Source organism: Abramis brama (genome assembly GCF_963993115.1).
Source record: "Abramis brama genome assembly, chromosome: 24".
NCBI lineage: Eukaryota > Metazoa > Chordata > Actinopteri > Cypriniformes > Leuciscidae > Abramis > Abramis brama.
In genome coordinates, this window is record NC_139986.1 from 11,376,388 (window position 1) to 11,393,065 (window position 16,678).

The 16,678-nt window shown below is 42.6% G+C and overlaps 1 protein-coding gene across 1 annotated transcript in view; it reads left to right on the top strand.

Annotated features, from left to right (window-relative positions):
• The window catches only part of gli3 (GLI family zinc finger 3), a 185,906-nt gene that overhangs the window by 96,914 nt on the left and 72,314 nt on the right, over positions 1 to 16,678 (top strand). Inside the window, exon 4 of the mRNA XM_084103079.1 lies at positions 9,139 to 9,244. Coding sequence (XP_083959205.1) covers positions 9,139 to 9,244 — 106 coding nt within the window. The remainder of the gene's footprint in view (positions 1 to 9,138; positions 9,245 to 16,678) is intronic.

The following is a 16,678-nucleotide window of genomic DNA, read 5'->3' on the forward strand; positions in this document are numbered from 1 at the left end:
TATAGTCCTTCACATCTATTGCGATCTCAAAATTCCAGCCAGTTGATAATACTTAGAATATCAAAATCGACTGCTGGCGGTAGATCCTTTTCCTATTTAGCACCAAAACTTTGGAACAATCTTCCTAACATTGTCCAGGAAGCAGACACACTCTGTCAGTTCAAATCTAGACTAAAAACACATCTCTTTGGCCTAGCATACACATATCACATTATAGACTTCTATAATTCAATGTTAGGCTGCATAGATTAGGTCAGCCAGAACCGGGAACACTCCCCATAAATCCTGATGTACTTGTTACATCATAAAGCCCAATTTATACTTCTGCGTCGAACTCACGCCGTAGCTACGTCGTAGGCTGTGTGTAGCGCGCATACCCTTCGGCGTACCCTGACGTGCACCTCTCCAAAAATGTAACAACGCGTCAACTCTACGCGGACGCAAGCGCTGTGATTGGTCTGCTAGGACCGCTCCCTCGGGTTTCACATGCTCCCTCTGCGCGCGTCAACGCGGACAACGACGCAGAAGTATAAATGAAAACCAACGCGTTGCCTACAGCGTAGAGGCTCCGGCGTAGGTCCGACGCAGAAGTATAAATCAGCCTTAAGAAGGATGGCGTCTACGCTAATATTAGTCTCTTTGTTTATCCAAGGTTACGCATGTGCGCGACATCTGCGTTTTCACCGGTTCCCATTTTTGAGATTTGCGCAGAGATAACGGATAACGGTTTCTTCCCCCCCGATGGAGGCACCAACACTGCAATTGTCCAGCTCTGAGGAGTTGGACGTTGTTAGTGTTGACGCTGAGTCTGAGGATTCGCCACCTCAGTCTCATGCGTTTGAGGAATTGCTCGATGTAGTAACTAGAGCTGTCGAGAGACTTTCTATTGAGTGGCCAGAGGATAGGCAGGACGTTCGCTCGAAAAGTAAGCTCGACGAACGCTTCCTGCCATCTCGTGCACAGCCTCAGCGCAGAAGCCTTCCGTTTTTCCCCGATCTCCACACCGAGGTGTCGAGATCGTGGGGGAAACCCATGTCATACAGAGTTTACAGTGCACAAACATCTCACTACTCTTCCATTTCCAAATATAAAGAGCATGTTTATGGGGAGATGCCGAAGGTGGAGGAGACGCTTGCGAGCTATCTCTCTCCAGCAACGGCATCTTCCCTGAAGGCTCCTGTGTTTCCCACCAAGCCAGTCAGATTCACATCTTCCCTGATTAATAAAGCTTATTCCGCCGCTGGTCAAGCTGCAGCGTGTCTCCATACTATGTCTCTAATGCAAGCTTATCAGGCTGAATTACTGGGTGATTTAGATGAGGGCGGGGGGATTGGTCCTGAGGCAGTGTCCGAACTGCGTAGGGCCACAGATTTGTCTCTCAGGGCCACCAAGGAGACCGCTAAATCAATCGGGCGGTCTATGGCAGCCCTGGTGGCCACTGAGAGGCATCTGTGGCTCAATCTGAGCGATATAAAGGACAAAGAGAAACGTTTTCTGTTGGATGCTCCGGTTTCTGCCTCAGGTTTATTTGGAGATGCTGTAAATAGTGCTGTAGTTAAGTCTCAAGAAGCTTCTAAGCAGGCAGCCGCACTTCAAAAACTTCTCCCCCGCCGTTCTTTCTATGAGGCTGCTGAGCGGGAGCAGCCTCACTCATGTAAAAAGAGCGCTGAACATCGTGCCTCTCAAAAACAGAGCGTGTCCTCCCGTGCTCCCCCACAAAAATCACGGGGACACGGAGGATGCTCTCAAACCCAGCAGTCTTCGAGGGGTAAGACGGATCTGCGGACCGTGATTACCGCCAAGAAGGCTGCTGGGAAAAAGTCCTGATGTCCGAGGGCTCAGGACGAATGAGGGTAGTCCCCCCCGAAGCAGAGCGGTTAACACCTCTTTTTACGGTGCCCGTCTCTCTTCGGTGCCCTCAGGGGACCGTTCTGCCAACCCTGCCGCCTCCGGTGTTTCAGGGCGCAGCGGTCTCCGGCGAGCACATATCTCAAGGACCACCCGGAAACGTAGTGGCCTCGGGATGCCCGCCCCCTCTGAGGAGGTTGTTAGAGCAGTCCATTCAGTCGTTCCCTGCCGGTGCGCCGTTACAGGGCGACAAATCGACTACTCAACAGCAACAAAATCCAGAAACCAGTCTCGAGAGGCTGGTACCTCTAGTAGAATCTTTGACAGCGTGGAAGCTACTGCCAAATGTTTCTCGTTGGGTCCTGCAGACCGTAGAAAAAGGGTATCAGATACAATTCAAGAAATGCCCACCTCGGTTTATGGGGGTCCTACCCACAGTGGTGGGCCCCGAGCAGGTTCTGGTTATGGAACAGGAAGTAAACACTCTGTTAGAGAAAGGGGCCATAGAATATGTACCTCCCTCCAACAGGGAAACCGGGTTTTACAGCCGGTACTTCATAGTTCCAAAGAAGGACGGGGGATTGCGTCCCATTTTAGATCTTCGAGTTCTGAACGAGTCAGTCATGCAGCTCAAGTTCAAAATGTTAACATTGAGACAAATCGTGCCACAGATCAGGTCCGAGGACAGGTTTGTCACGATAGATCTCAAGGACGCATATTTCCATATTTCCATCCGTCCGTGTCATTGGAAGTTCCTGAGGTTTGCTTTCGGGGGCAAAGCATACCAATATCGAGTTCTTCCATTCGGCCTAGCTTTATCACCCCGCACTTTCACCAAATGCGTGGATGCAGCTCTGGCGCCCCTGCGCCTTCAGGGTATTCGCATTATGAACTACATCGACGATTGGTTGATTTTAGCTCAGTCGCATCAGATGGCGGTTCGACATCGAGATGTCGTTCTCGCCCATATGAAAGAGTTGGGGTTACGGCTGAACGCCAAGAAGAGTGTGCTTTCTCCACTTCAGAGGACCACTTTCTTAGGCGTGGTTTGGGATTCAGTGTTGATGCAGGCGCGCCTGTCACCGCCACGTATAGAGTCCATCCTTACAGTTGTGAAAAGTGTAAAGCTAGGCCAGCTACTCACTGTCAAACAGTTCCAGAGACTGTTGGGTCTCATGGCGGCAGCTTCCAACGTGATACCTTTTGGACTGCTGCACATGAGGCCCCTGCAGTGGTGGCTCAGGACCAGGGGGTTTTCCCCGAGGGGCAACCCATTTCGCACGATCAAGGTCACGCGGCGATGCCTACGTGCCTTGGTTATGTGGAAGAAACCTTGGTTCCTGTCCCAGGGCCCAGTGTTGGGAGCTCCTTGTCGTCGCAAACTGCTAACGACGGATGCTTCCCTCACGGGTTGGGGAGCGATCCTAGAGGGTCGCTCATCTCAAGGTCTGTGGGAAGACCATCATCGTTCATGGCATATCAATCGCCTAGAGATGCTAGCTGTCTTCCGGGCTCTGAGGAGCTTTATCACAGATCTCAGGGGACACCATGTGCTAGTACATACGGACAACACGTCGGTAGTCGCCTATATCAATCACCAAGGGGGTTTGCGCTCGCGCCCATTATGCAATCTGGCACGCCATATCCTCTTGTGGTCCCAGGGGAAGCTGCTGTCACTCAGGGCAGCTTACATCCCCGGGGTCCAGAATATAGGAGCAGACGCTCTGTCGAGACAGGGGCCGAGGCCCAGGGAATGGAGGCTCCACCCCGAGGTGGTGGAGCTGATATGGAGGGAGTTTGGCCAAGCTCAAGTGGATCTGTTTGCGTCTCGAGAGACGTCTCACTGTCCACTTTGGTTCTCCCTCACGCATCCAGCTCCTCTGGGACTGGATGCTATGGTGCAGACGTGGCCGAGGCTACATCTGTACGCTTTTCCCCCAGTTGCTCTGCTCCCGGGAGTTCTGGAGAGAGTTCGCAGGGACCGGGTTTGCCTGCTTCTTATAGACCCGCGCTGGCCGGGCAGAGTATGGTTTCCCGACCTTGTGTCTCTCCTCGACGGGCCTCCTCTGGAGCTACCCGTCAGGAGGGACCTTCTGTCCCAGGCGGAGGGCTCAATATTTCACCCTCGACCAGAACTGTGGAACCTGTGGGCTTGGCCTCTGAGGGGGCCCAGCTCATAGAGTCAGGTCTCTCAACTGAGGTTGTTGAGACCATTCTACAGTCCAGAGCTCCCTCCACGAGGAAGCTTTATGCCCTGAAGTGGAGAGTATTCACTTCTTGGTGTAGTGACCGTCGGTTGGACCCAGTTAACTGCCCAATTGGTACAGTGCTGGAGTTCCTGCAGGACCGGTTCACTGCAGGTCTGACCCCGTCCACTTTAAAGGTTTATGTGGCGGCCATAGGTGCTTACCACATTCCTTTGGGTGGAATGTCTGTGGGGAAAGACCCCTTGGTATCTCGTTTCCTTCGTGGCACCTGGAGGCTGAGGCCTGCAGTTCGCTCTAGGGTGCCACCCTGGGATTTGTCCATTGCGCTGCAAGGCCTTTCCCTGGCCCCCTTTGAGCCCATTGAGGAGGTTCCTGAGAAGTTCTTGACTCTGAAAGCTCTGTTCCTTCTTGCTATCTCTTCTCTCTAGAGAATAGGGGATCTTCAAGCATTGTCGGTTGCTCCGTCATGCTTAGAGTTTGCACCGGGTATGGTTAAAGCTTTTCTACATCCGAGACCGGGCTATATCCCCAAGGTCCCCACTAATGTGGCTAGACCCATTGTACTGCAGGCCTTCTGTCCTCCTCCCTTTCGAAATGCGGACCAGGAGGCGAATAATTTGCTTTGCCCAGTTCGGGCGTTAGACGCTTATGTCCACAGAGCTGCCCTGTGGCATAAAAGTGATCAGCTGTTTGTATGCTTTGGGTCCCCTAACAAGGGATCTCCAGTGTCTAAGCAAAGAATGAGCAAGTGGGTGGTTGAGGCTATTTCGCTTGCTTATGAGGCGGCCGGGCAGCCTTCTCCTATGGCTGTCTGGTCGCACTCTACAAGGAGTATGGCGGCCTCTAAGGCCCTTATATCAGGAGTGTCTTTACAGGATGTTTGTGATGCGGCAGGTTGGTCCTCACCGCACACCTTTGTCAGGTTTTACTCCTTGGACCTGGACTCTACACCAGGGTCTCAGGTCCTGTCATCCTAGTGCTGCTCTACATGATTTCACACAGGACAGACATTTGTAGCTACGTCTAGTTGGTATAGACGTTCCCCATAGCGTCAAACTCGACGCAACGCAAGTTCCCTTGAAAGGGAACGCCTCGGTTACGACTGTAACCTCGGTTCCCTGAAGAGGGAACGAGCGTTGCGTCACCTTGCCATATCTCCTTCATGCCTGTCAGCGACTACTTCAGACTTTACGAAGCTTTCATTTTCTGTTTTCGGGCAGGCTTTATAGCTTCCTGGTACGTGAAGTCACCCGCCTCTGACATTCCGCCACACCATTGGACTGATTTTACATGTGCTTCAAGACGTCATCACGCAAAGCGTTCCCCGTAGCGTCAAACTCGATGCAACGCTCGTTCCCTCTTCAGGGAACCGAGGTTACAGTCGTAACCGAGGCGTTTTCCTGTTAGAACGGTGTTGTGTTATCGGCCCCTAAGTTAATAACTAATGAATCTTCGCAACGGAAGTGAATCAATCAATCAAAACTAACTTTAGTTGCACAATAACTTTATCCTAGAGCTGTTGTAAAACCTAAACAATCTGTTTACGGTAATTTCCTATTATCACTGTAAAGCTGCTTTGAAACAATCCATACTGTTAAAAGCGCTATATAAATGAAGGTGACTTGACTTGACTATGACACGTTAACAGCCCCTAATATAAGGTGAGGAATGAGGTAAAGCAGGGCTTTACAAATGCGAGGAGCTCGTGGCATGGTGGAGCATTAGGCCCAGATGCCCATTGGTCCCTGGGCACAGCCCTTAAACACCTTGGCACAAGGACGGCAGATGTTTACAAGCTAAAAACACATCCGCTGAATGAATTATGAGCTTCCAGAACTTCTGATTGAAGCTGTGTGTGACCTCCTAACTGAACTCCTTTCCACAAATTGAATAGAAATAAAAACAGTATAAATAACAAATAAAATAAAATAAAATTCTTAGTCTTATTGGTGCAAACAACAAGTGCAACCATAATCAAAGTACTATCTCAGGATTCAAAGTGCAAACAGAGACCAAAACAAAGACGAAAACAGAGACCAGAGCCACAACTACACAGTACAGAGATAGGTTTGATATTGGGAGATATCAGATACCTAATTTGCGGGCATCAGTGAGCTCATATTTTACGATTCGTGATCGCGTGTACTCCGTAGTGGCGGTGATGAGCGCACATTCTACAAGATAAGGGGCCATTCACACCTAACGTGTTTTTGGCTCTGGCAGTGGAATGGGGAAAAAACACAAGGTCCCGAGATTCGTTTTTTAAAAGTTTAACTGATTTTAACTTTTTTTTAACCGCATTTTTAGAATGATGTGTCATGCGCGAGACGCTGCAAAAGATGCAAGACATGAGCGCAACGTTATACACATCCGTGTAGCGTGTGTATACATAGAAAAACAATGGAAAAGTAGCACATTGGAATGGAAAAACGCATTCTGTGTGAACCGCCCCTAAGACATTTATCAGAGGCTCTGTCGCGCAACGAATCCTCCGCCATCGTCACGTGATCAGTGAACTGTGATTCCTGCTGCACTGTGTCACAGTCTGTGTGTGACTGGAACTCGTGCTGGAGGTTGTAGGGTTTGTAGTAGTTTTTAAAGTTTCTTGGTTCCCTTCCAAGGGAACTCAAAACTGCATTATGGCACTGCATTGACTCTGCGGAACCGGTGCCTGAAGCATGTGTGCAAGCACGCCAGTTCTATTGGCCAACATGAGGTCTGGTGACTTAGTGTGACTCGTCAATGCGACACGGAATCCCCAGGTTCTTTGTCTTCAGGAAGCCTTATGTCTGTACCGTGTGTGTATATTTTGTCATATTTTGTATCTCGTTTGTCTCATATGGTAGTTAGAGCAACAAAAATGGCAGGCAAACAGTATAGGAGATGTGTGTCACCATGTCCCAGCTATATTACGGGGGATGACTCACATGTGTGTTTTATTTAGGAGAGGAGCATGCGCGATAAAGCACTCGAAGGGGCTTATTGCACAATACAAAATCTCAGTTCCCAGATTGGAGGGAGGAAAGTCAAAAGTCTGCGCCCTGTGGTTCAGGTTCTGCGGCTGCTGAGGTGGGGTGGTGGCTTTAATCATGGGGATCACAGGTCCAGTTAGTATTCCCCCATCTTTCCCCTTCTCTAATGCCCTGTTGGAGGGTCCCAGTTTGGATTCAGAAGCTCGCTCTGCGATCTCTTCTGGTTCCCACCTCCTCCTTCCCATAACAACATACCGTGTTACAGGCAGCTTTCAAACAACTAATCAAGGACCCTCATTTTCAAGGACACTCATCTTTCATGGCACATAAACTGTCTGAAAATGAGGGCAGTGTTTCTAGCACTGAAACACTTCCTCTCACAACTGTAAAGCTACCATGTGTTGGTCTGCACGGACAACACTACAGTGGTCTCTTACATCAATCTGCTGGCTGCATTCACACCCCTTATTTAGGCAGGGGCAGCGGATCCTGCTCTGGGCAGAAACCAAACTGCTCTCCCTGAGGGCAGTTTACATTCTGTGGCATGCAAATGTGAAAGCAGATATCTTGTTGAGGCAGGGACTGAGGCCCCGGGAATGGCGACTCCACCCACAGGTGGTGGAGACCATATTGCAGAGGTACGGCCAAGCGGAAGTGGACTTGTTCACCTCCAAGGTGTCGACCCACTATCCCCTCTCGTTTGCCCTCACTCCTCCAGCCCCATTGGGCCATGGTACATATGTGGCTGAGGCTTTGTCTGCATGCCTTTCCTCCGATAGCTCTGCTCTGGGGAGTCCTAGCAAGTATTCACCAAGACTGAGTTTATCTCTTATTAGTGGCTCTGTTCTGGTCAGCCCGGGTATGGTTCACAGATCTGGTGTATTGCCTCGATGGCGCTTTCACCCCTTTCACCTCCAGCCGGAGATTTGGAAAATTTGGGTCTGGACTCTGAGGGATACCAGCTCATAGATTTCTGTCTCTTAACTGATTTTGTGAGAATTTTGAGGAAATTATATGCCCTAAAATGGCAGCTCTTTGTGTAATGTTGTGAACATCGCAACTTAAATCCAGTCCACTGCCTGCTTGATACAGTGCTGGGGATCCTCAAAGAACATCTATATGCAGGTTATTTCCTTCTTGGGACATTTATGTGGTTTCTGTCACACAGCTTTGTTGGGCAGGCATTCTTCCTCAGTGTAGCAGTGCTTGTATTGATGTTTCCATAGTGTCAATGCCATGATACAGCGTTGAGTTCCCTCGAAAGAGAACGTTCCCTGAGAAGTCAACAAGACGCTGCGTCACCTTGCCACACTTTAGGCATGCCTGTGCATCTTCCAATTAGACAAGACAATTAGAATCTGGGGATTCCGTGACATAGATACCCTTTCATGATCTCACTGACATGTCACACTTTGTCAACTGACCTCACATTACCCAAAATAATTGTTATGTTTGCACATGTGCTGAGGACACCAGTTCCACACAGAATGCGTTCCAGTTAACCTAAAACAGTGGAGCACTTTTAAACTCAAAGTGATTCAAAATAGGGGTTGAACTACTTCAGATCTTTTAAAGTCGCCATTTATGTGATGAAAGTCGAGTCGAGTTGTTGAGTTGCTTTGAAAGATTTTTATGCTGATGGGTAACGCTGATTATACTTTAAGGCTCCTCTATCAGGTCTAAATATAGATTGTGTTTGTGATCAGATTTTATCCCAGTGTTTTAATGTTTTATCTCTGGAAGTCTTCCCATTTCTCTCTGACTGTTGTGACGAATCATTTTTTGAAGCTTGTTGAAATGTAGCGGAGCACGCAATCCAACACAGCAGTATGCAAACACAAGCACGTGTGGGACATACTATACAGGATATCTTATCGCAAAAGGTTGTTGTTGCTGATTAGCCTTGAAGCAACTGTGTGTTTTTATGATGATGCTGCACACAGATTTGTGTATTTTTTAGGTGTTAGTGTACTTGTATAGCTTTATGTTTGTTTGCAAAAAACAAATCTGTGAATGCACCCTTATGAAACAAATTACTGTGTAACACGGTTCTTTTGTTTAAACATTTAATTGCAATTCATTTTTAATAATCTTTCTTTTTCTTTTTACAGCTGCACCCCAGTTCTTTCCTGCTTTTCATCATCCGGTACCAATCGATGATAGACACGCACAAGGCCGATACATATATGAACCCTCGCCAGTACCACCGCTACATGTGTGAGTAAACACACAAACTCTCACAACTTTATTTATGTCCATTCCAATATTTAATGCCCCATTAATGTATTTAGCCTTCGATTTAATTTTAATGTAAGACACTACAGGCACTGTTCAATTTAGAGATTTTGGGCTATTTTGCTTCCATAACTTGTCGTTCAGGCTGCTGGCAAGAACACATTCAAAATACACATTAAAAGTGTTTTAATTTATTATACTGTATTATTTTACTATACTATAAAATTAATTTATTATACTGTATATTATAAAGTATATAGTAATATACTTTCAATTACAGTACAATACGTTTGTAAAACATGTTATCTCAAAATGAGCCTCCCTAAATGAGTTACATACAGTACACCTAACTTGACAGTATTTTTTATGGAGTGATAAAAAGAGATATCCAAAATCTCTTCTGTAAAAACCTTTAACTGTAATATGTTATAAAAATGAAACAAGAATTTTTAACCTGACATTATCCAATGTTCAGATTTCTGTGCTGGAAATGTATGCAAATTAGTGCATATTTAATTAGATAATGAGTAATTTGCATATTTAAACATAACATTTCAGAAAAACTGTAATACAAAACATTTATCTTAATGTAATGTGATTAATCAGCTGGGTAAAATAAAGTGTCTGTTAAAATGTTTACCCAATTCACCTGTAGTGTTGCCTTAATATGCCTTAAATGTATCATGACTTTCAATCTAAACAAGAACGGAGTTTCTTCACGTTTTCGATTCGATTTTAATATGGATTATGACTTGTTAGTATTATTTTATTATCTGTATAATGTCATCAGTTCTCATCTTGGCAGATGTGTCATAAGAAGGGGTGTCCATGTCTGGTCTAGCGGTATTGCAGTACACGGTGCATTAGCTGTTTCCATGGGACGTGATCCATACATCTCTCAGATGATCTGTAGTTCTGTGTCAGAGATCAAAGACTAGGTGAACACATTGACAAGAGACATGCTAATGAGTGCATCAGACACAGAGACAGACATGAGAGCCTGTTAGTGCATGATTCCTCTAAAACTGCTCATCAGGCCCCGTCAGAGAAGATGTAACAAACTCCTCTCTCTCACAGCTGTTCTGTAAGCTGTCACATGTAGTACAACAATACCCCACTTCAACCCCAAATGAGGAAAACATGTGTTGCTATTGTACACCGTGTAAAAACTCGTATGAAGATGTTACCTTCTTCAAGATGAAAAGTCACTTTGTGAGATACTGAATGAAGTCACAATTGTGACATAAAGTTGGAATACATTTTTTTTTTGTGTGTGTGTTTTGTATTGACAGAGAAATTTCAATTTCAGATATTCAGAATTTTAGTTTTTATATAGAATCAAAGTCTATGTAAGTGTGCATGTTTGTGTGTGCATGTTTGTGTTCCCTCACGGGTTCTGTATAGTTCTCTATACGGGGGATTTCCACAGCAGTTTCCCCTGCTCTCATCCTCACATCTCTGAGATGTGCGAGTATGCATTTATAATCTTTTAAACTTTCTTTTTCATTTTCTTTACTCATCATTTCCATTTTCTGATTGTTTTGTATTCATTTCAGAACACCATGTTCCCGTTTTAAATTACAATATGTGTTTGCCTTTTGATCCATTTTTCCTCATCTGTCTCTGCTTTTCTTCCTATCTGTGCCTCTTTTGCATGGCACGCAAAACCATCGTAGCCCTATGGTGGGACAAATTGAATGGGGCAGCTACTTGGTCCATATTACGTTTTGTATTGTTCATCATTACATCCTTTGCCTTCCCCATATCCCCCCTTCTCCATCCTCGAGAGTCATATCTCTCTTGTGCCCATTACACCGCTAAGAATAATGAATTTTTTATGTCATCTCCTAGCTCTAACTCGCGTGCTAAAGAGAGGTGTGAAAAGGGGGGAGAGACACGCGCCAGGGGCTTGATTTATGTCCAATGTCAGTATAAACAAAATGACAAATATAATTTAGCATTCAGTTTATGTGGAGATAATGGGGCAACACGAGGCTCAAACAAGACTCAAACAAATATCTGCCATGGTTTATCATCTGCTGGAGAGACGCATGGAATGGGGCTGGGTTAGAGGAAGAAAAGGAAAGCAGGTGAATTAAATTACAGGTGGGGCTGTATTCACAGTACATGCCTGACTTGCTACAATTGCCTTGCAGACATACTTTTATGTAGCCTACATACTTAACAAAATGTGAGCCGTCCCACAAATCACTTTACTTTGAATCTTTGAATATGACAAAGAGCGAGAACAGTGTCCACTCCCATTAATATAGTTTAGTGACACGGCAAGAACTTTTATTTAAACTGTCAGTAAACCGATGGTAGTAAGCAGTGTTGGGGGTATCGCATTATGAGTACCATAAGCTACATAACTAATCAGATTACTTTTTTTATGCAACGAGTAATGTATTGTAACGAGTAATGTAATGCATTACTTTTAAATTTACCGTTACTTTTTCAAATAATGCAAGTTACTTTCTCATTTATTGACTGACACCTCTCTTGTCCCCATGTTGAGAGAAATCAGGAGTAAGGTGCAGAGGCGTCATGATGGTTGTTGTAGTTCTAGACTAAATGTGAGCATGCATGCATGCATCTCACTTGCACAAAACAAATTCAGTATTCCTCAAATTGAATAAAAACTGAGAAGTGCAAACTCACCTAAAATGCTAACCTAAAATCCAGTTTAAAGACCTATTTTTACTCTCGCGTTCGAGCGATGTTGTCTATGTATTTTAAATTAGTTGGTGTTCTATGTTATGTATATACATTGAATTATTTTTGATACTTGATTTTTATCTCAGTTTTGTTTTTTTAACTCTTTTTATTATTTTATATTTTATTTATTTTATTGTATTGTAAAGCAATTTGGATCAACTACGGTTGTTTTAAACTTGTGCTCTATAAATAAAACTTGAATTGACTTGACTCCAATAATTTAATATGTTAAAAATACAAATGCACTTTATATATTTAATCTCAATTTATTAACCAATGTCTTTGCTGCTGAACTTTGATGATCCAATTCAACCATACCAATAAGCAAAAATCACTTTAGATAAACATCACATTTGTGTTTTTTGTTTTGTTTTTTTTATTGCTGAAGGAAGAGTGGTGAACATTCTTCTCCTGTGTCCTATTCTTCTGCAATCCAGCATGGCAGTTCCATTTGTTTGAGCTGCGCTCGCTATTATACAGGTGTAAATTTGCCTTTCATTCAGCTTAAGGCTTATTCATTTCACTTTTGCTGTGAAATAGCCTTTACCTTTGCCAAAAATAGAACTTTTGTTATTTTGTTTAAAAAAACAAAAAAAACAAGCTCAGCCCAGGTGAGAAAAAGTAATGCAAATGTAAAGTAACACATTTAGTGTATAATGTCAGATCAAATCCGATTTTTGTGCATATCCAAATCTGATCAGAATTAGCTAATGTGAACAGCAACAAAGCTCAATTTAATGCATCCATAAAAGTTTTGAATGAGTTATGAGTAATGAGTTTTAAATTTTTAAACAGTATTGTTTAATCTTCTTTATGTGAATTAAATAAGTATGGTTTGTAGTCTTTATGGGAATCTGATTTAATGTTGATCAAAAAGTAATAAGACCTAAATTTGATTTTGGAAAAAGAAAAAATTTCTGTCATTTTGAAATGACCATCTTCAAGCATTTATCCATCAATTCATTGTATTGATTACCATTAACAGCCCAGAAGCTGTAAAGGTGGGCAAAATCGTATTTCACTCCTGCAAAATGAAAACATGTCAGATGTCTCCTGGCAATGCAGCATGTTTTCTGACATTTTCAAATCCAAACTTCATCACACAATAAGAGAAGAGACAGACAAATGCATCAAGAAATAGGGTTTGACAGTTAAAAACACCTACAATGGAAGACTATGGGGCAATTAAAAACAGTTGCTTTAATTCCATTGTAAGTACACTACCGTTCAAAAGTTTGGGGTCAGTAAGACTTTTTTGGGGGTCAGTAAGACTTTATATTTTTATATTTGACCAACCTCAAAATTTTAAACAGTGCACATTTTTGTGATTTTTTTTTAATTTATTTATTTTTTGTTAAATTATTTTTGGTTACACATTATTTCGATAGTCCACTTTAGACATTCTACTAACTATAAGTAACTTTTCAACTACATGTCAACTAACTCTCATTAGTATATTAGTAGGCTGTAATAGACTGTCAGACTGTTAGTTTAGGGTTCGGGTTAGGAGAACAAGTTGACTTGTAGTTGCCAAGTTACTTATAGTGAGTAGAATGTCTGTTGGGGGACCAACAAAATATAGTGTTAGCAGATATTAAGCAGACAGTCTACTAATCCTCTAATGACAGTTAGTTGACATGTAGCTGCAAAGTTAATTATAGTTAGTAGAATGTCTAAAGTGGACTATCGAAATAAAGTGTTACCTTATTTTTTGTAGTAATTGAAGATGCTGTAAGTAACTTTTGATAGTGTCATCAAATATGTTTGGCTGTTTTGTTACACCTGTAGTGAACAGAAAGTTCACAGAGCATTTGTTTGTGTAAGGCAGTGACATAGACGCTGGAGTGGATGTTAAAAAAAGAAAAAATAAATTGTTTAAGACAAGTTCTCCTTGGTGAACAGAATTAATCGTTATTAGCACTCTTAAATATATGCCTAGGATCAGCCGGGATATTATTGCAGTACTTTCCCATGCAGCTCCTCATTACAGCTCGTAATTACAGTAGCTTTCACCTCGCGGCAGTGCTATCAATCTACACAGCCTTTCTCAGCTGTGAGTGGGCATCTATGACAAAAAAAAAGGGAAAGAAAGAAAGAAAAACACAGTGGTAATGACCATCTCATTTCCCACAACCAGTGCTGATTTGCTGGTTGACGAGGCAGAGTTAGCCAGTCCTGTCCTATTATTTGAGAAGACTTTAATTGAAACATGTTTATTTATTGCCCTCTTTGCTCTGAGTGGAAGCTGCTAGCGTAGCTCGCTAAACGACACTAATGGCTGTGATATGAGGGGACGGAATTAAATTAAAAGCTCATAAAATGAAATATGCTTCATATTAGCAGTTTGACACTTAATTTGCCTCCGAATGAGCAGAGGAAATCACAAATTAACTGTCCTTTGTGTTTTCTCCCTCTCTCCCGCGGCAGTCTTATTAGGCCATGGAAAAGCGCAATTACTGCAGAGGATAATCGTGTGGGTTATGAATTCATATGGGAGAGGGCACCGGTGTGGTATTCAATATTAAATGGCGGGGGTTGTGTCGACTAATGTGGCTGTTTGTTTTATTTGACTTACACAGGAAGTCAGACATTCATACAGGAAGTCAGCCATTGTGCCAAAGCACCAACGGAGTGGTACTGTATGTGTTGAGTAGTTTTGTTTTATTAAATTTATCAGACAACATGAACTACTCACCAGGCCACATCTCTGAATCTTTGTTTTTGCAAAACTATAGCAGTACAAATATAGAAATTATATTGAAATGACTAAAGAAAATATTTTGAGCTTTTATAGTAATTAAAAAAAATTATTCTCCTTTTTAGAACAATTTATAAATTAAAAAATAATTTTAATCATTGAATCATATGACTCTCATGACCTTTTGGCAGCCCTGACCTGCGAACAGCTTGGCTCTATTCATCCCAGGTTAAACAGATCACTTCTCCAACAAATACGATAAATGCTAAATAGACACTCTGCAGGGTGTTTGTAAATGCATCTTGCTGACTTGCTCATTATGTCTGGTGCTTAATAGTAAGCGTTCACTCACTGACTCAGTTTCTCTTTTGCATGAGTGTTACTTTCTCAGCCAAACAAAAGACACTCACACACACTCACAAAGCCCGAGTGACAGGCTTCGGTCTCCTTGGTGACTGCTTTAGACAAACGGAGGCATTCGTCGCAAGTCAATTGCCCAACACCAGAGTTTACTCAAGAGTTAGAACCTCTTGTGCTCGGAGCAAGCAATAAAATAACACACATTACCAGACACACTCCTCACATACTTAATAGACTCACTGGCTTGGCTCAGCAGCACAGCTGCTTAGAAGAACTGTAGTAAAGGAAAAAATGGCTTTCAGATAAAAATAAAAAAAAATCAAAACTTGGTTGGTGAATCAAAACTCCTCAAATGTGTTAAAGTGCATAATTTCGTTATCCACAGTCTGCCCTTTGTGTTCTCTTCAATCGATAATCAATGAATTCAGCCTAATATCAAGCAATTAGGGGAAATTCCAAGCACCTTAACTGTTCATTTACAGTCACTAATTGGGGTCAAATTAATCTGCAGTCATTTCAGTCTTTCCCCAGTTAGCCAATGAGATTTAACTGGGCAAATTTGATGGCCGCTGTGCTGGGATGTGTTTTTGTGGGCAAAAGTAAAATGTTCAGGCTGTTGTCTCATGTTTTTCAACTACATTTCAAATAGGCCAAAGCAAGAGATTTCTTCCTGTTTTCTTTGTTTTCAGAGTGGCTCAGGTGATTTGCAGTACTAAAGAGGAATGTTTATGCATAGGCTGTAATATTTGCACTCTCCCCTCGCTATTTTTCTGTCACTTTAAGAGTGGTAACCCAGATTTTTGCAGTTGGCTGAAGGCATTGTTTGTTAGTGGGTTTTCAAAGTAATGCAAGTTAAGCAAAATAACAAAATAAGATGACCATTTGTGTTGATTGTGATAATACTGCTGCCCATCTCAAGCTTATTTTAGAAAGCAAAACACAGCATTAAATTTTGGTGCATGCTTGCACTGTTTGTGTGTATGTGTGAGACGAGTGCTTTGAATTGTGATATTTACATAAACTGTTGTCAGGCTGCCCAATCTGAGTGGCAATGCTGTGTTTAGCATAAAGAACAGTCTTTTATCTCAACAGCCCCCTGCAGACGCAAACATGTATGCACTCTCTCTTTCTTCATATACTCTCTATGTTTTTATAAATATAAATATACATTTACAAGGCAGATTTTAAGGGTGAGTATTCAAAAGAGTCATTATATTTTTTAATAGTTGAAATTACTTCTTTTCAGCTATGGTTGCATAAAATTGATATAAAAACAGTAAAGGCTTTAGCATTAATACAAAAGATTTCCATTTCAAATAAATTTTGTTCTTTTAAAATTTTCTATTCATCAAAGAATCCTGAAAAAATATTAAGCAAAACAACTGTTTCAAAATATTTTAAACTGTAATTATATTTGAACCATTATATTAGAGATTCTCCAGGGCATTTGGCCTTATTTAATGTGGTATCTTCTTTTTTTAAAATCAGGGTAATAGTAAATGTTGTATAAAATATAATAGTTATTCCTGATAATCTTGCGCAGTAAATTAGAATCCTGTAAAATTCCATAATTTTCAAATAGTGGAAAAGAAAGTGCTGTAATCTTGAGTATGACATTAGAATGTCTAATATCCCAACAT